This window comes from Buteo buteo, chromosome 2 (genome assembly GCF_964188355.1).
Source record: "Buteo buteo chromosome 2, bButBut1.hap1.1, whole genome shotgun sequence".
NCBI classification, from domain to species: Eukaryota; Metazoa; Chordata; class Aves; order Accipitriformes; family Accipitridae; genus Buteo; species Buteo buteo.
In genome coordinates, this window is record NC_134172.1 from 7,725,234 (window position 1) to 7,745,559 (window position 20,326).

At 44.5% G+C, this 20,326-nt stretch overlaps 1 protein-coding gene across 2 annotated transcripts in view; it reads right to left on the reverse strand.

Annotated features, from left to right (window-relative positions):
• RHEB (Ras homolog, mTORC1 binding) overlaps nucleotides 1–14,116 on the reverse strand; it is a 43,302-nt gene extending 29,186 nt beyond the window's left edge. The window contains exon 1 of one of the 2 annotated variants that reach the window (XM_075045015.1): nucleotides 13,765–14,116. In XM_075045015.1, coding sequence (XP_074901116.1) covers nucleotides 13,765–13,816 — 52 coding nt within the window. In that variant the 5' untranslated portion in view covers nucleotides 13,817–14,116. The remainder of the gene's footprint in view (nucleotides 1–13,764) is intronic. The other variant, XM_075045005.1, reaches the window with a different exon arrangement.
• Nucleotides 14,117–20,326: the final 6,210 nt, after the last annotated feature.

Genomic DNA, 20,326 nt, shown 5'->3' on the forward strand with positions numbered 1-20,326 from the left:
AGGGAGAAAAGGACACATGCTTGTTTCGCTTCCTTCTGCATTGCACAATCTTCTTGAGGTTTATCAAAGGTATTCCTCTGCAAGCCAGAAGAAATCTGAGGGGCAATCACTTAGAAAGGAAGTCAGATGGCTTCCCTTATTTTCTTCAGATTTCAAAGCACTCAGTTGAACTCATAAGCATATTTGCAGGCCCTTGCTAGGCTGACAGCCATGAGCCTTCAAAACACAAACCAAGAGTCCTAATAATGCTACCTAGATCATATTTTCTGTGGGGAAAGCAAGAAGAGAGCATGTGCTTTATTCACTGATATGTAACAGAAAGCTTGCTCCATCCTGCAGGAGTGCTCATCCCTGAATGTTCACTTATGCTTTGTTGCAATGGATTAGATGTCCAGGCCAAGTATGTAAAGAAAAATTCCACTGTTTTCCTGCAACAACTTAGTTGCCACTTCCAGATGTCAGAAGAAATGTTTTAGTTATTTTATTGCACAGTCCAGTTACCTCTGGTTGTTACCCTTGCTGGCAGAAAAACAGAGTGCCACAGTTTGCCTGATGTTTCTCTTTTAATGAGGCAAACCAATTTTAATTCCATGTGTTTACTATCAGTTGTCAAAGATGGAAAAGCTGTTACCAGGCTTAAAAAAAAAAAAAAATCCAGAAAACTTCTGTGGCATACATCTCACCTGGCCATGGTATACATGCATAGATGGCTGCATCCAAGATGTTTTAAATAGGTCAGGGGAACTGCATCCTGGGGTCTCCTAAATGCAAAGGAAATTCAGACATTCATACCCCAGACAGTCAACCAATATTTGCTCAGATAAATACCATCTTCTGTATTCCCTTCAGACTTTCTGCAGAAACTGTGCATCCCTGCAGCACCTTCCCACCTCCCTCTCCGCAGCACCATGCCCAAAATATTTCAGGTGACGGTAGCAATTCGGAGACAACTTATCAGGCAGGTGCTGCTAGCTTAATTAGCAAATGTATTCCTAAACTAAAAGTCAGGCAGTACAACTCGATATATTGCACTTGTAAAGGGAAGCTTATTAAGCTTAAAGATCAGACTCTAATGTTTCAGTTTATGATACACTTAAGATGGAAAGAGCCTGAACTTTGTACTGATTTCCCCCTGAAGAGGCAAAATTCAGCTTGTACTGCTGGGTAGAAGCCAAGTCCTCTCTCCCTATGCACACACTTCAAGCAGCTAATTAGCTATCTGAATAAACTTGACCTTTCCTTGGATCATCAGGTACGTACAACATTAAATGTCTTGGAAAGATACTTTCAGTAACTGTCATTGTTTCTTCATTAAATCAGTTTTAAATGCTATGTCATTAGAAATAAAAACACATATCTCTTGCTTTAATGCATTCCATGCATTCCCCTTTTCCATCTTGAAGGTTTCAGTTTCAACACAAGGGAATGAACTCCCAACTTCCAGTCAGGTCTTTCTTGACGCTAAACATCACTGGGGTGTACAACTTTAATTACCTTTCAGCAAGCCAGAAATATCAGAACTAGCAGATTTTAGCACTTCTTCAACAAGTGGGTCTTTCCAACTGCAGTTACCAGCACCAGCTCTCCATCCACTGCACAGATACTGTCTTAACTGCACTTGCAGCACAGTTGAATTTAACAGAAGCCAATGAACTCTACTCTATGCACACCACATGGGATAAAGCAGCTGTACCAGAGGTTTGTAGCCACCATTTTCCTTTTTTTCATTTCTACACAACCGGCTGAAGTTAACACCAGCCACACTAAGTTACATGCTACTACTGACCACCTGGTAAAGCAATGTGCCATCAAACATGACAGAGTACACAGGTACAAATTAGGATTTTAAACTTAACATTTCTGTAAGAACACAGGATAAACTCTTCTTTCCTCTTCCTTTCACTGCAAACCTCACTTATGTTTTTAGACCACCTGATCTACACCAGTGACAGAGAAAGCTTTAATAGCACAGAACCCTTACCAAGATAAAAGACCTCAGCCTTTCAACAGATCAGTACTGTTTCACTGAAATGCAGGTCTTCCCTAAGGATCTTCCTTTGTAAGGATCTTTACGAGGAGTAGAGCCATAGCATTGACTTGCCAATGCTGTGGCTGCCATACCTTATCATTGCTTACAACCACCACCAAGCAGAGGGCTAAGTCTCTGAAAATGCCAGTGAAATTTTCCTGCCATCATTTTAAAAAGGCAAGTCTAGGAGCTTGACCCTGAGCGTATTGTAATGACAAGTCAACTGTCGGAAACGCAGCTGAAATGGTGAGAAATGGACTCTTTCGACAGTACTACTGAAACGCATATGAAACAGAGCCTCAAGGATCTTCTTGGAACTGCAAGAACAATAGTAAGAGATTTATTTCTCTCTTCCTTGTAGTAGGATGACAGAGAGCAGGTATGGGACAAAATCCTAACAAAGTAGTAATGGTCATATCCCCTCTCTTGGTAACGTTACCAAGCAAACAGTGGGATACATATCCAGCAACTATAGCTAAGAAATTTCAGCCTCACTCTGACAGAAGGTCCACAGAGCTATTTGCCAACCTGTAGCAAAACCTGAAGATATTACTGATTTGTTCCAACAACTACAGGCAGGCTACTTTTACAACATATTAAATACATATATCTCAATCTAACTGCATAATAACCACTAGAAGATCTCAGCAACAAAAGGCAGCTTCAGCCTGTAGCACTATACTTGATTATGAAGTAGTCCGTTAATGTAATGAACTCTGTGCCCCCACCGATGGTCCAAAGTCTGATGAACCCAATGTCAACAAATGCCAGCAATGCACGTGGCAGTCAAAACCTGACCTTCGTGGAAACAGTGCTGCTACAGGCAGTCCATGTCAGCACACAGCCCTATTCACCTGCCATGACCTGCACTGCTGGAAGTTCCCAAAGCTGCATGAAGCATCAGGAACTGCAGTACCAACCCTGACAACACTAACATCTCTTAGCACAAAACAGAGAAGTTGGTCTTTAGGGATACTGACAAAGATTGGTGTTGACTCTCTCTCCACCCGTGGAGCAGGACACGGTCAACTCTATCACACCTCTATCAGCAGATGCATAGGTAGACACCAAGACAGTCTTGATTAACGATCATACAGTTGAGCCTTGACCACTTGTAACTCTCCTGTGCTAGCACAAGGCTGCTGTGGATCTATACATAACCATGCCAACATAAAAAACAGTATGCCTGAACTCTACCTTCCTCTAGAAAAACTATCCCACCAAAAGATTCAGAACAACTTTAGATAAGTCACTGTTGTCTCTCCTCCAGTTCAATTCTACATCTTCTTTGACTTAACTTTATAGGCATCTTCCACATTCCTTCTGCTTAACATGTGAAGTTCCTCCTCTCTATTAATCAGAGTTGAAGATAGCTACAATCTGTTAAATAACATATTCATACCATAGCACTTTATACAGCTGGAGTTAGTCATTAACCCCTCCCCACTAACTCTGAATGCAAGCCTTCTTCATTTACACACCCGATCAACGTAACAGAGTAGCCTCTGAATACAGAGGATAATCTGTTAACAGTAAGGAAGGTTCGAAGTAACAATATACTTAAATCACAGCATGACAGATGCGGGTAAGACACCAGGAAAAAAGACTCCGGGGTAAGGATAACACCATGCAGAGTACCAGAAGAATCATTAGAGCCCCCTGACCTTGGGAAATTTTAAGAGAATTTAAGCCAAAGATCCATCAGGTATGGCATGACATAGCTGATTTTGCCACAGGGCAGAAAAAATAGAATAGGTAACCCTTGTTTGCTATACCATACTATAAAGTTCTTGCTGTCATGACAGCCAGCTGGCCTTCTTACCTTCCTAACCAGTGTGTATCAACCTGCTGGTTCACAAAGAAGTACTTGAAAAAAAAAAACCCCAAACCAACACCCTCACCCTGCCCTTCCCCAACCAGTTGAAAATAGCTGAGGGAGGTAGCCGAGGATGACACTTGCAACCTGACATTAAACTATTTTTTCATTTAGACTGTCTTTCACAAGTGAAGTGTCTTCCAGCCAGTCCAGCTCCAGTACCTGAGGAAGCACTTGCCAACAGAAGCTGGACTCTTCACTTCCCAGCACTCCACTAGCACAACCATGCAACTAGGACAAGGAGTTGAGTATCAAGCTACAGTTTAAGGCAACCTAACTTCAGGCCAACAGCCTTCAAGAGACAGAGCAGTATGTTTTATTTGTCTGCTGCACAAGTGTCTGAATATCAATGCAAATAAAATTCTCAAAGTGGAATAGTAATTTTTACTCTGCTATAATCCAGTTAAACCATAAATTCATCCAGCTAATCTTAAATTCAAGTCTATTTTAAACAGTATCTAAGAGACTAAGTACATCACATCTACTTGGCAGAAATGGATAAAATATTAACTATCATAGGCAAATAGGTCAAGGGCCAAGATTTACCATAGGTACAGCAAAGACTTTCAGAAGTTGCTTACTTTCATAGCTTGGCTATTTGGGAAATAACCCGTAACTTCATTTTTGGTTTCCACACTTCCATGCTGTTAAGAACTGGACAGGTATGGACCAACTTTCCCCACAATAAGCTGCCCTTAAAACTTGGGTGCATATACCCTTTTTCTCCTTACCAACCTCCACCTTTAAACCCTTTCAACCTTTGGGATGTACAGCCCATGCCTACATAAGCAGCTGGATGTCAAAATAATGGGATGTTCATATGACCATCTTCAGAAAAAAGAAATGTATATCCTACAGTCTCATCATTAGCTATAAATTGTATACAAGATAATGGCTTTTTAAGATCACGATCTTTTTGCCTGGAAATGCAAAGAGAGAAAACATCATCTTATTTTTCTGTACTATCATTAACTTACATTTGTTCATAGCAGTTGGTTGTGACAAAAGGACAACCCAATGCTAGGCTTAGGAACACCATCCAAGACACTCGCCCAGAAGAAATTTCAACATGCTAGTCATTGAAACAGTTCTGGAAGTTTCACTTTAACTCTTCCTCTCTCCTACCATCACACTTAGGGATAAAAGGTATTTTGCAGTCGAGGAAGAAAAAGCAGAAAAATGGTTTGGGTGTCCCAAGACTCCTTGATACACTCCGTACAAAGAACATGATTTTGAAACATTCAGACACCTTCTTGTTCTTCCTAGCTCTACTGTTCAGTAAAACTTGAATTACCTCACATTTAAAGAATTTAAATTTAGTAACCACAAAAGGTTTATCAAGAATTTTGACAACTTTTTTCTCCAAACATGAAAAAAAGTTAAAACAGCACAACTAACACCTTTCTTCAGAATTTATTCACCAGTGTCAAACCATACAGATGAAGCAGAACATGTATTAGAAACAGACATTTCTAAGAAAGAAATGGAGAAGAAGGTACTGCAGCAAACTACGAAACACGGTGCTTGTTTGTATGCATATTTCAAAGCAGAAACTTCCAGTTCTAATTAAAAATGCTAATTTTTAAACAGATTTTAGAACACCCAAAATCTGTTATTAATGGAGGACCAAGCCTTAAAGCAAAATACACTTTACTGCCTTAATGTCAAGTGCTTGATTGTTTTGACAGTTTGTAGGACAGATTTAATGGGAGTTTTCCTACATATTATGCATCCCAGCTCTTTTGCATATAGCAAGAGTACCTTTAAAGGAGGTCGTACATATTGAATGAAGTTTTGGCAATACAATCTGACAAGCTGTTGAAGCTAGACAGATGTACCCCACTAACTCAAGAGACAATGTTGTCAAGAGACACTTTCATATCATAATTTTGTATTACACTTGCACATGTTCACACCCACACGCTGAAGACCACTTATGTATTCCCTCTTTTTCCAAATTAAAATTCATTTAACTCAATACTCCACAGAACACAAATAACTAGCTAACATTTGTCATGCATGCTGTTCTGGTTCCTGTAATCTAAAATACCTAAAAATACTGGTAACCATTCCAGAAGTATTAACTCCTCATTCTTTAAGAGTTCAGTGTAATACTAAAAAAAGAGAGCTGAAAGGAAACTTTACTGTTTAAAGCATAATCTATCAGGGAATTGTGATTTCTTCAGTTCTTATCTACTTAATATAGAAGCACCACAACTTTTCTGAGTGTCACACATTAGGGTCTTTTGTTCCTTAGTCTTATGCCTCAAAAGATAAACCTTTGGCCATTATTCTCAAACTCTTAAAGACTTCATCCAAATTAAACTCCTATAAATTTCCTCCTCATGTTCTAGTTGCAAGTTCTCTAATGCACGTAAGAAGCCCCATAAGAAATTCCAACTAGACCTCCCTTTTGCAGGAGCCCCCAAGGCTCAAGCTATTTTTTGCTTGTCCTGTCTTCAACTTGACCAGCACATCATGCTTGATAATCCAAAATCTGCACTTTGAGAACTTGTATCATCTGTTCATACCACTACCTTTTTCACCACTGTCTGATCCCACATCCTTCACACAGCTATACTTAAAATTTGCACGTACAGTGATCAAAGTGCATATGGTAAACTGAGGAAGAACCAGTGCATCTAAACAGATTAAGTAGTTGTGACTCATCTCAATGCTGCAACAGTGTTGATAAATGCTTACAACTAAAGTAGGAGTCACCCAGGTTGAGGAGTCATTTGCAGGAAACAGATATTTTGTAGGGTATCTTAGCAAACACTGAAGATTACTCTGAAAAGCAACAGAACATTTAGATTTGTTTTCCACTGGTTTTCCAAGTAGGGAGGCAATCAGTGATTCTGAATGCCTTGCACTTTGCTGTACAGGTTGTAGCAAGGCGGGTGGCAGTCTCTTCTCCCAAGTAACAAGAGATAGGACAAGAGGAAATGGCCTCCAGTTGCGCCAGGGGAGGTTTAGACTGGATATTAGGAAAAATTTCTTCACCAGAAGGGTTGTCAAGCATTGGAACAGGCTGCCCAGGGAAATGGTTGAGTCACCATCCCTGGAGGTATTTAAAAGGCATGCAGAAGTGGCACTTAGGGACATGGTTTAATGGTAGACTTGGCAGTGTTAGGTTTACAGTTGGACTCTGTGATCTTAAAGGTCTTTTCCAACCTAAATGATTCTATGATTCTGTGATCGTAGTCTGGAGCTTTGGCTTTGATCCACTGCAGCATCTTTACTACCAAGCATTTCCAGAAAATTCCAGATCATCTCACTTGAAGCATCATCTGAATTTGAAGACTTCAGAACAAGGTTTAGATTTACCCCAGGTCAAACATCTTACCTTTCCTCGATTCTGCATGCAATGATTAGATTAGAAGGTTATTTAAACAAGAATCTTGAAAAACTTGATTTCTTCATGGTTCCCTAATGCACATTTCATGACCTTTACAAGGCTATCTTTTTTCCATCAAGAGAACTACTCTGGTTCAAAAGGCCCGCTGTTGAAAGTTTACAAAAAAAGCACTCACACTTATCTGGAGTGGTGGAGGAAAAGACTTACAGATGTGGTTTCATAATACGTCTGACTGAAGTAAAGTCTGCCCGGCCACAATGAGGCTGCTGCACCCTCCCCCAGAACAGCTCCTGTTCCCTCTGTCCAGGTTGTACTCACAGAGCCAACCAGCTGAATGACATGAAAACTTTTCCTTCTGGTTGCTTTACTTTTCAAATAAATCAATTCCCCAAGCTGGTGACCACGCTTCCAGCATGCCAGTGCCAGCACCTGGGTGGGGACAGGAAGGTGGAACTTCCAGCCATGGTGCAGGATTAGCTCAGCCAAGCCCCACCCTACATAGTTCATTTGCATCTGCCTTCATTACATGGCAATTAAAAACAAAGTGGCAGGGACATCTCTTGAGATAACCTGCACCTGAAAGCCTGTTTCAGCACTTTGTTCAAAAACTGCCTCAGTTTACTCCCTTGTTACAAGTTCAATACAAGCATCTCCCCCCCCCCCCCCAAAACAATTCAGCATCCACTGTACTTGGTATTTCTCAAGAAGGAAATACAATCTTTAACGGCCCACATTCATGTTTTTGGTAAACTTAATGATCATAAATCTTGTTAAGAGGTCTGCTAGGCAACATATAAGAAGCTTTCTCCACATTCTTCCCTTTTTCCCCATCCCATATACCCTCATTTGCAAGACAGCTGCCATCAGCATGCAAGAACCATATAGGAAAGCAAATGTCCTGACCAGGATTGGAAAAGAGAAATCTTAAGCAACAACCAACCCCCAAAATTCAGGAAGCACATTTTAGTTTCTTACATTACCAAATTCACAACAAATTTGCCGTTCACTTCAAATATAGGCCTTGGAAAACAAAGGGAAGCCTCTCAAGTCCTTAAGGAGAACAGATCCATGACTGACAAGGGCAGCTTTGTGTTTTTACATACATGCTTCACGTTTGCAGCTTCCGATTTAGGATAATTTGAGATGACACCAAGCAATTTAGACTCATGCAGGACTTGCAGAGCTTGAGTGCATTATGAACATCCCACAGAGAAGCTGTTTCGATTTGGATTGAATACACAATTAAAGTGAGCAGTTCTTAAAATACACCCTTGAATTTCACCTTCGGGAGAGCTACAGGAAGTTAATAGTATTTGGCAGTTTATCACATTTTAGCCTGCTCTTCTAATCCCCAACGCGTGGTTATTCTAAGTTTCCACAGCAGCGTGTACCGCAGAGGTGGTTGGTTTACCCAGAACCTACACTTAAGGCAGTGTAGTGTATCTAAACGAAGAGCTTCAACTTTATATAGCTTATAAATTACAGGATCTACATTTCATTTGGTTTCTCCCATCAACGTTAACTCTAAGTTGAGTAATCAAATACCAAAACACTCACATATACAAGCAAAACCTGCAAGCGTTACCATTAAGAGATCAGAGTAGGCAATTTAAGAGTTAATCCTGGAATGGTGTCCTCAAATAACCCTACTGTGGCTTGATATTACAGCTGAACATGCTGCCTCTAGCGCTTCCAGCTACTGCTATCAAATGCGCTGTAGCAACTTTCACTGTTGAACAGAGTAGTCACTCACACCAAAATGCAATTAAAGCTGGCATTTCCAGCCTCATTTCAGTCCCCTGGTAGCTGCAACCTTTCCTTTTAGCAGCACTGCTGCACCCCAGCAGAGCGCATGCAGTCCTAACAAGGGAAGCGCTATGAAAATAATCTTGGCAACTTATTAGGGACTCGGCAGAATTTTAACCTTAGGTATCAGCTGGATCTTGAACCTCTCAATTTTCCTGTAAAAATCTCAGGCTTTCCAATGCTGCAGACACAACCAATTCTGTAAACCAAACTGCAGCACACAACAGCAGTAATCTCTCCATTCCTTCTCTCTTGACATTTACACGGGCAATTTATTGCCTGCTAAAATTACCACTTCCCTCCGTCCAATATCAAAGGGATACCTCCTCAGGGCGGTATACTGCTGTGCGAACAGATGCCATCTTTCAGAAGCGAAAAGCAAAGCCTTAACTCCATTTTACAATACAAACCTCCTAACATTCAAATAACTCAAGTTTTCAAAACTAGTAACTACGTTTTGTCCTAACAATTATTCTTACTATTTACAAGTACATATTAAAGGTACTGCTTTTTCTGCCTTTCTTGCTTTCAGGCAAGGTGGAGGGGGGAGAAAGTGCTTTTTAGCTTAATACAGCCACCTGGAAGCCTTTCCATATAAATCCAACCTTGGCAGATAATTTTGTTCCGTTACAGTTTTTTTGCTACCTGCACGCTGCAGTCAGAGACCACAACTACTTCTGCCTGCAGTATGGACTGCTCTCCACCTACACAAAAAAGTTGACTTATTTAGCTGGGGAAGAAAATAGCTAAGTCACCACTAACTCAACTGGATTTCCCCCTCAGAGCAATAAACTGACCAGGAAAGCGTTTTCAGATCGCCAGTCCAAACACGTAAAATTCAGAAACAGAATTCCAGTTTCTGCACATGTATCTGTAACACCAGCAGCCTGAGCTATATAAACAGCAAAAAAACCAAATCAGGCTGAGATCGTGACCTATGACTGAAGCAGCTGACCCAAACAACACCTCCCTGCTTATCTTAAATCCATCGGATCAATAGAATACCAAGAATGCCAGTAATAAGGTACTTTACAAGATGATCTAAGAAGCTTCTTCTTTCATACAGGCATCTGTGGTCTGAATTTACATATTTCTTCTATAAACAAAAAAAGAACCAAACTGAGCATAAAGCACTCTGGACAACTACATGCTGCTTTTTAGAGTGGCTGTTATTCAGAAGCGATCCAGAAAATCTTAGTCTTGCTTGATTTATTTCCATGCAAATCCATTATTTCCAATTATATCTGGGATATATTAAATTATGACCAAAATACAAGTATGAAGATTCTTCTTAGTGAAGGCAGTAACTTTGAAAAATGTTATGCTTTATCATGCATAAGACAGTTTTTTCCTAGAATCAAATCTCAAGTAGCTGGTCCGCTCTGGTCACTTATCAAACAACAACAATCAAAGTCGAGCTCCTCCCATTGTGAAACTATCAGATTTTGGGATGAAATCCGTCTGATTTCTACTCAGAACCTCACTGAGGCAAGCACACTTACATAATGGAATTTAACTTTCTTACAACCGATTTAAGCCTGAGCAAAACCCAAAGGAGACATTCTTGTGTGATTTTTGTCTAGCGTCATGCCACAACCTGTATGCTATACCCACACATAGTTGGCCTTCCTCACCAAAAAGCAAGTCCCGAAGTTCCTGGCAAATACTCTGTCTGCATCTCAGAAAGCGTGTCTGCCTGGGAATTCATGAGGCTTCCACCGTGATCTCTCCCATCTGCAAAGAACACTAGTTTCACATATGAAAGGGTTGATGGTGGTGTTGAAAGACAGAGGGAGTGTATTCAAACAAGCAGACTCCTGAATTTTCTTTTCCGAGAACTATTATATGAGAATACCACTCCCAACCTCTAGTTTATCTGACAACAGCACTAGGATAAGAATAAAATTTAACGTAAGTAAAAGAAACAAGGGCTTAGCGTGAAGCCAGTACCAGATTCAGATTCTGTTTCACAAATGCCCGTAGAGGTCATGCTTGCCCATTACTATACACACTCATAACCTGAAAGATACGCAAAATTGTTGAATCATCAACTGTAGGAAACAGCTCACTGCTTGAAATATGTCATCAAAACCTGGTTATTTCAACACGTAACTGAAAGAGACACAGAAAAAAAAAAAGCTCGCCATTTTCTAATTAGCTTCATCTCAAACACCCCACAAATTCCAAGGAGAGCTCGCAACTTCACAGAGCAGGTCACCTAAGCATTTATGCTAACCTATAAAACTGTAAACATTTTACAACTTACCAGAGTTAGCCCCCCTCATTCCAGGGTCAAGATTAATGTTAATGGCAAAGCAATGTAGCTCCCTAATTATAAAAGGAAATTTAGAAAACATTTTCTTAAAGCCCTTCAGATTTTGGCATTATTCCCCGCCTTAATGAACGTTAGCTCTATTCAAAGGTTGCATTTTCCCCAGAAGAAATGCTCTTCATTTCCTACCACCCAAAAGCTTGTCCCAAGAAGAGATTAGATCCCTTCCTACCCAGGGTTCAAGTAACATTCTTGCCATTGTAATACAATGCAAGACTTAAAAGCTTCTCTGAAGCCAAACTAAGTCACTATCCTCCTAGACTTTAGGAGGCATACTTGGATAAGCGGAGGACCCGACCTAAATCTCAGTTTAGCTTCCTTATTTTTCTAAGAGCTTTGAACTTTACATAAGTATTTGCCTAGAAATTTAATGCTCCCATATTTAAGAAGAGTAACTTTGCAGTTTTAACATGCAAGATTTTTACCTAAGAGGTAACACAAAATTGTCAAGGACAATAAAAGGAAAACTACAGTAAACCAGAATTCTTCCCCCCTCTTAATTCTACATTCATACAACTTGTAGCTGTCCTAATAAAGCCGATCTTGTTCCATCAAGCCTAATACTGCACTACTCGGGGAAACTTTAGTTGAAGAATTTCAGCAGTAGGTCTTAACAGACGTTAGCTTTTTGCACATCCTTTCCGTATGAGTACTGTTGCTCAAAACATTACCAAGCAGATCAACAATACTATACTATTTCTTCTATTTTTCCTCAATCGAGTATATACCCTACTGTCATCTGATTTTTGACTGCTGCTTGTAATTGTCAACAGACAAAAGACCAAAGCTCAAGAGTACACCCAGCCCCATCAGAGACTTCTAAAGGGCAGAATTTCAAGCATTCTTCCTTCCCACTTATACTGCCCATTGCTCATTTTCACTAGTGCTCTGAGACAAAAGAGAAAACATAACACACAAGACAGACAATGAAACCGACTGCAACAAGCAATGTCAAATATACTATGCAAACTGACCAATCTACTACTCGCTATTCCTTTTAAGGACTATACAAATTCATCATAATTTTTACGCTACCCCATCTCAAAGTCAGGCTGCAGTTACATACAAAATCTAAGAAACAGCTCCCCTTACTTGGCATTTTTTTTATCTTTAAAAAAGCTTTTTTTTTAAGGGTTCTTTCTGCTGAGTGCGTAACAGAAGACAGATTACTGATTTAGCCGCTACTTTCATGTAAAAACCCCTCTTATATCAGCATAGTATCTCTCTGTAACATTTTTTTTTTCCAACCACACATTATCTTCAACATTGATCTATGCTTTTAAGTTTGATCGATTAGGATAGCTGTAGTATGGCTTATTCCCCTCTGCTTTAGGAGCCCAAACGTTGAAACATCTGAAACTATTTTCCATCAAAGATGGTGAATGTAGGAGGAGAAAGGATTACAGGTGTGGGCAGTTATAGAACAAAAACCCTATCAGCTACTATAGACTTGTGCCAGACGCTTCCAGGAAGTTCCTCCACATAGGTTTAGTCCGTGCTGGACTGTACCAGCAGCACCGTGCTGCTGAGCAACACCATCCCGTGCTGGGGACACCACAGAGTCAGTACAACCCCATGGCCTTAGTGAGTACAACCGGTCGGCAGTCGGCTTCGCTACGCTGCTGATGCAAAGACACACACAAAAAATAAAAAAGGCCAGAAATGGGAACAAATCAACCCGGTTTTCCCCTCGGCATCTCGGAACTGGCTCTAAATCCTGCGCAGGGCCGCGTTTGGAGGCGGTTTGATCCCAGCTTCCCTGAAGCCAGCGGGACCGGAGCGCTCCCGATCCGCACCGCATCCCTCACCGGTCCCACGGGCCTGGCGTGACACCCCCCCCCCGTTCCCCGGGAGCAGCAGCCGTGGGGGGGGACGGGGGACGACCGGCACCTCGGGGAGAGCTACCAGCGCACCGGCATCCCCCCTGCCCGGGGGCAGGACCCTCCTCGCCGCCACCTCCCCGCCCCGGTTTCCCGGTATCCGTTAGGGAAGGCCCGTCCGGGATGGCGGCAGCGGGGCGGGGAAAACTTCCCCTTCAAGGGCGCGGCGGCCCCGCTCCCGCAGCCCCGGGCCCGCAGCGCTCTGCGGCGCCGCCATGGCGGGGCCCGCCCGCCCGCGGCTGCGCGTTCCCGGCGGCGGGAAGCGGGGCGGCCCGGCCCTCCCTCCCTCCCCGCCGCTGCACCTGCTGCCGCGGGGGAGGGCGATGCGGCCGGGGCCGCCGGACCGGGCCACGCTCCCCGGTGAGCGGGGGGGGGGGGCGCTGCGGAGCCCGGGACGGCCCGCCCGCACCTCCGCCCCAACGGCCCGCCGCTACCACCTCCTCCCCCCCCCCCCCTCGCCTCACGGCGGCGCCCCGCGCTCACCCACGCTCCGGTAGCCCAGGATCGCGATCTTGCGGGACTTGGACGGCGGCATCTTCTCCCCGCCCGGCCCCGAACCACATCAAGGGCGGCGGCAGCGGTCGCGGCGGTGGAGGAGGAGGCGGCGGCGGTCGGCGGTCGGCTGACGGGGAGCGGGGCGCGCCGCCAGCGACATGCGGCGGGGGGGGGGGGGTAGGGAGGGAGGAGGAGGAGGAGGAGGAGGAGGAGGGGCGGCGGAGCGGCGGGCCGACCGCACGGGACCCGCGGCGCCAGGCAGCAGCGGCGGCGGCGGCGGCAGCAGCAGCAGCAGCAACGGCAGCGCCCGCCCCACGTGACCGCCGGGCTCGCCGGCCCCTCACGTACCTGTGCGTCACAGCGTCACAGGCCGGAGCGGCGACCTCGCCGCCGCCGAGAGCCGGCGCCAGGCGCCGCGAGGGGAAAAACTCGCTGCGTCATGCCTTCCCCCCCCCCCCACCACACACACCACACCACACCCCCCCACCCCCCCACCTTCACCCGCCACACCGCCGATTGGGCGGCGCCGCGGCAGCGCGGGCGGCGATTGGCCGAGAGCGGCGGGCTGCGGTAACTAGACCGGCGTTCAAAGGGAGGGGGCGGGGCTGGTGAGCGAGGACGGGGATTGGGCGGAGGGGAGACGGGCAGCGGCGCGTGCGCGCGGCCGCCCTCTCCGTCCGTTGCCCGCTCGCGGTTTCCAACGGCCGCCGCGCTCCTGAGGAGACCGCCGGCCGCCATCCCGCACCACAGCGGCCCCCTCGCAGGGAAGGGCGGCTGCACGACGAGCCGGTCAGTCGGATCCGGCGCTGCTCCTGCGCCTTTTCGTGTCCCGGAGCGCTGCAGGCCGGTGGCGGCGGCCGGTTTGCCCTTGTCAGGGCGGTGGGCCCCGGGCCGCGCTCGCAGTCCGTAGAGCCCGAGGCTCCAAGGACGCGGCCGCCGGGCCGCCTGTCCCGAAAAGGGTCACTGCAACGGGCTGCGGCGTTTATTTCAAATCGTGTCGGTGCTGCCTTTGCACGCAGATAACTTCTGGAGAAATGCCGGATCTGAGCGGCTATGAAGTGCTGGCAGTTGCCTGTAAAGGGAAGAGGGGGGTGTGTGGAAAAAAAGTCGTTAACCATGAGATCCAAGCGGTGGCGAGTTTCCCACTTTGAAAGAAGCGAGCGCTGCATGTGCTAGTGGTGACTTCGGCACTTCGTGGATGCAGAATTTAAGGGAGAAAGACGTGAACAGGAAACTTGTCTTTTTCCCCCTCTACTGCTACTTAATTTGAACACGTTTGGTAATATTTACCCATTCCACATTTTCTTGCTAAGTGGACATTGCTTAGAAATCGAAATAGGGTTTTCTGTGTGCATCTTGTCTTTTTGGGGGGTACACCGATACCTAACATGCTATTATGTACAACTCATTGGTACAACTAAACCCACCCAACAGCTTGATGATGTTAAGGGAGATGGGTTGTCTTCTCCCTGATCTCAACCATTCATTCCCATGTGCTAGCATTCATCTAGCCTGGTGAGAGGGCAGGGAACAAAGGCAAAAGAAAGCTATATGCAAAAGCAGTTTGCTTCTTCAGAAGCAGACAAGCTTTAAGGAGGTATCTGCATTTTTGGGGATAGTCTGATGATGATACCCTTCGTCTTTTGGATTATAGGATCTTGAAGGCTAAGTACTGGTAACCTGTGAAACAGCAGGTATGATGGCCTTTAGCAAATAGGTACAGGACAAAAGGATAGTTATTTCATGAGAAAGGGGCGGGGAGGATGTGTGTGTACATTGTCTGCAATGTGGCTGCAGTGGATATCATTCCGCATGCTCCTTCTCCATGTCCAGCTCTTCAACTCACTACAGTACAGATTCCCACTTCACCGCAGCTCTGGAGTACCACACCGCAGGGATTGGTGTGATCCTGCCACACGGACGGATTTGGTGGGCCTCCAGAAAGAGTAGGGCGTGGAACTCCTGCTTTTGTGAACAGATATTCTTGAAAGCTCGCCAAGAGGAGTGGAGGGGCAGTCCTGCCTGATGTGGATCACTGTATCCCTTTTTGTCTTGCGTGTTTTAAAAGACCTAAGTCTTCTTAAAAGACGGGAGGATTGCAGCAACCATAATCCTGCAGGACCATCCCTTGTGTAGCTCTGCAGCAGTGCTGTCATGTCTGCACTCACTCCCTCTGGAACGACGCCATGGTCCAAAATCTGGGCTATTTACTGAGCCAGAGGACCCTTCCAATGACATCAGTAGATTTGGAAACAGGTGAAGTTTGTGGTAGTTGGTGCTTTCAACTTCCATATCCTTACAGTTCTTTTGACTTGCCTGTTGTATTCAGGCACTGTGCTTTTCGCTCTGCTGAAACCTAATCTGCATATTCAGAAAATATATTTGTACCCTTCCACATACTCAGAGTGGCAACCATCAGTATTTTTTCATTTGTGAGCATTTCTGGTTTTGCTCCCTCCTTGATACCCCACTTCTCTTGATCAGTTCTGTTCCCATACTCCCTTTTTCTTACCCCACTCACCTTTTGGACCCTTCTCTATTTATTTGTCTTGTTTCCATTAACCTGCACTCAGTCACTCTACTTATTTAGGAGAGCTCACTACTGCGGGGTTTCTGCTCCCCCCCTTCGGCTGCTTTGTTTACTGCCTCTAACTGCAACAGAGTTGTCCCACCTTAGGATGCCCTCCAAGCTTGCTCAGTCTGCTTTGCAGCAGGAACACAGAACTCATCCTGCCTGGGCACGGGTGTTTTTTAAACTTCCAGAAAAAAACTATGACTTTCTTTTCTTCCACTTGTTCTTTGGAAGGAATTGGCTAATAATCCTCATTCCATCAGGATCCCATAAGTGCTTCATTTTATCTTGACTGGGACACTCAAAATACAGACAAATACAGAGCTTTCAGGGAACTTCGACATTTCTCCACGCTCTAGGACTTGGTGATACTGCCGAGTGCCTTTTGAGAGCACTCTGGGATATTGCTACTCAAGCGGTAGCAGCTTAAGCAGAGGTGAGAGGAGCTGGATCACAGTAAGGCTGTCATTGCATTTCTGCCCAGGTGAAGTTCAACGCTTCTGGAGTGCTCTGGCGCAGAGGGAGAGCACACCTTCAGCTGTGAAAATCTAATCAGGGCATTGTGCGTTAAACTTGGACTCCTGCTGTTTATATACTTGGGGCTGAACAGCTTCACACACTAAGTGGCCCTTTGCTGAAGTTCTCTCCCCCTCCCATAATCTTAAGTGTAACCTTCAGGTTGTGATTTCACCGTGCAGTGTTCCGTAGCAGCAGTAGCATTAGGGATTAGGGCTTTGTCTGTGCATTCCCTGGTCCTACTCCAGCTTCTTCATTTCTACAGTGTTTGCAAGCTGTGCTGTGAACTACAAAGGAGTTCGGAGAACTTTGGGACAAGTGACGTACACCACGCACCTATGCACTGGCTGTACTCCAGGCCTGCTTTATGTCTCGCTTCACCAGATACTCCTTCAAATCAAATGCAGCCTTTGTATCAGTTTAGATGATAAATTACATTAATTTTATTGTAAATGAGTTAACAACAGACATGGTCAATGAATGCAGCGCATCAGGTACAGCCTAGGTTCTGAAAGAGAAAATACCAGATGGAGAACTGCAAGCACCAATAGAGTATGTGTGTGCAGCGAGATCAGGAACAGACATTGAGGGAGGCTGCAAAAATGGAACGTGTCTGTCTTTTGTTGCCTGTATCTGCTTTTCTGTGATGGAGGAAAAACCATGATGAATTTCATGTAGTAAACGTAACTCAACAGTCAAGTATTTTTATGATAATACAGTACATACAAACCCATGAACACTGCTCCTCAGATTCCAAATACAGAACAGCTCTGACTTGCACATTCAATTCCTGTAACAGCAATTACCAGTATCATTACGTGCTCTGTCCTTTGGCAAATCAGGACCTTCCCGAGGAGTTTTTTTGAAGTGTGTCCAGTGTTTGCAGTGGGCATGCTTCCACATGTACAGCATAGACTTTGCTGCCCACAGAGGTTACAAAGTATGTTCAGTTCAACCTTACACTTGTTCCTACTCCCTCCTGCATTTTCACAACAATAGTACTTTGCAATATTCAGATAGAAACACTGGCAAAATGTTAGTAGAAGCAAATTAAGGAACTAATTAGGTTCACAGCGGCTACTGACATCACAGGCTTATGCCATACAGGACCAGGTACGCAGCTGGCAGGGATGCACTCTATAGACACTTCTTTTCTGAAGGAATGGGTTTGATGTACAAGTGTAGGTCACCTCCTGTTCCCATTCACTTCAGTGGGAACAGGTCTGACTGCCATCATCATGGAACAAATGGGTACTAAGAAAGTGACTTTCAAAACCACATTTAAATTAAGACCTGAAGTTAAGAGTAAAGAGCAGCGTCTGCAGAACGTTCTTTTTGCATAAATGCATTATGTGGGTACAAGGGTAGTATTAAATTATTCAGGATGACGCTTTCCTCTGGAAATTGCCCCTAATAAGCATTCAATATGGGAGCATAAGGGGTGAAAGTTCATAAAAACTTTGGAAGTAAACTGGTTACTTCTGAAAGTGACTGGAGAGCTCAGTACGAACGGTTCAAGAGCCTGCTGTGTGACAGCATTAAGCACATGTCGTTTCACTTCCAGTTGGAACAAAACTGAAAGACTCCCAACTTACCCTGTGCTCTCTCCAAAGATGGCAAGGAGTGTTCTCAAAGCAATGCGTAGCCTTGGAACCACTTCAGTCAGATTCCTCTTGTCTGCTGTGAGGACAAGAGCTCAGGCCTCAGAAAGTGAGGCTGGTTCTTTCTGTGTTACCCAAACTTTCCCAGCAGAATAATATTCCTTAGTAAAAAGATGATGAATAGGCCTTGGATATGGAACAATTGTAGTTCAATTCCTAGCAAACAGCAAATACTATCGGGGGGGGAGGACTTAAAGATCTCAGACCTTCTAACTAGAAGGATTCCAGAAGTAAAACAGCAAAATGTTTTCATCAGTCAAGCGATCAATGCCAGCAAAGCGTGATTTTTCCTAAATTAGTTCAGAGCACGTTTAGATACTGGAAAATATGGAGGGCTGAAGTCCACTAAGAAAAGTTTTCTTACACCTAAACAGCTAAAAATACCCAGAGTAGGTAAAACCCAGACTTAATCTCCTCCCTTCCTAGACCAAGAAGCCTTTTAGAATAATTATCTTTCACAGACCTCTCTTGCTGGGCAAGGAAACGCACTGGGAAGCACAGGAATCAATCACGTGTTTTACAGTCCTGCTGGTTGAAATAGAATCCATTTCTGCAGTGTCTCACACCCTCAGGACAGATATCTACGCTATTGAACAGGCTTTCAGCAGAGTCACTGGGGAAGCTTACTGCCATCTCCATTTGCAGTGTGCTCCTGTCTGGGGAAAGAAAGGGAGCGCCTGGAGCCAGTCCTGTGGTCTCAGATCTATAGGTACTGCTTGCTGCCTGTCCAAAGGAGAAAAATGTAAAAGGACTTGAGTTTAATGATGTTTTATTCATTCTTTCTCATGGCTGAGGCCTCTCGCAAGCCATGCAAAGTCCTAGGTCAAAGCTTTAGTTGCACTGTCACTTTAATCTGGTACATGCAGCAGTGCTGCTGAGTCACCCCTCAGTTCTCTGCCCTCATTTACTTACTCCTGTCCCTCCCTGGTGCTGGAACAAGCATTTTTCTAGCTCTGTAGTAAACTGATCTGTATTACAAATGACGCGATTTCTTTAGTTGTGTTTACTGCATCAGCACTGGTACTTGTGCCAGTACAAGCAGAGTGCCTTTTTGAGAGCACTGCTGTTTATTCATGCTTGTGGAGTTACCACTGCAATTCTACTTCTCACAAATTCAAAGCTCAGAACTGAATTCCAGAAAGGGTGGAAATTCTCTAAATACAGTTGTGCATCACTGAGGAGGCTGCTTTCTATGATTTTGCTAGTCCTGTGTCCACAGCACATCAACAGCACTTGTAATAATGTTAAAATAGGAAGTCTGTACATGGTTGTTCAAAAACTGCAAATTCATTCTGGCTTTCTGCATACTAATTTGTGCAGACAGGCCCAAAGCTGTCTGCATGGAACAGGGCCAAAAGGCTTTGTGCTAAAAAAAAATATATAAAGAAGTACCTACCACTGGTTTAACCCTTATCTCAAAAATCCCTTGAATATAGGGCTGAAGAATATGCTCATGCATATATAGTGATAGGTAGAGAGATCCTGTGATGCATTTAAGAAACTCCCTGGCATCCCATCTCCTAGAGGAGGCCACAGTGCAGGTGCTGGAGCCCTGTCCGGGCTTTCCCAACGTTGCAATCTGTGGGGCTTGGGTGGCATTTGCAGGTAGTACTGCCGACCACTTACCCTTAATACAAAGTTCTCATCTACCACAAATTATCCCCTCCACACACCCCACAAAGAACGAGAGCCACTATTTTTAGTTTCTATCACTCCATCTCCCCAACAAAGAAATATCAGAGCTGTGCTGATGTCACCTCTGATGGCAGCAATCGGCACCAGACCCTAAGGTTGCTGTTGT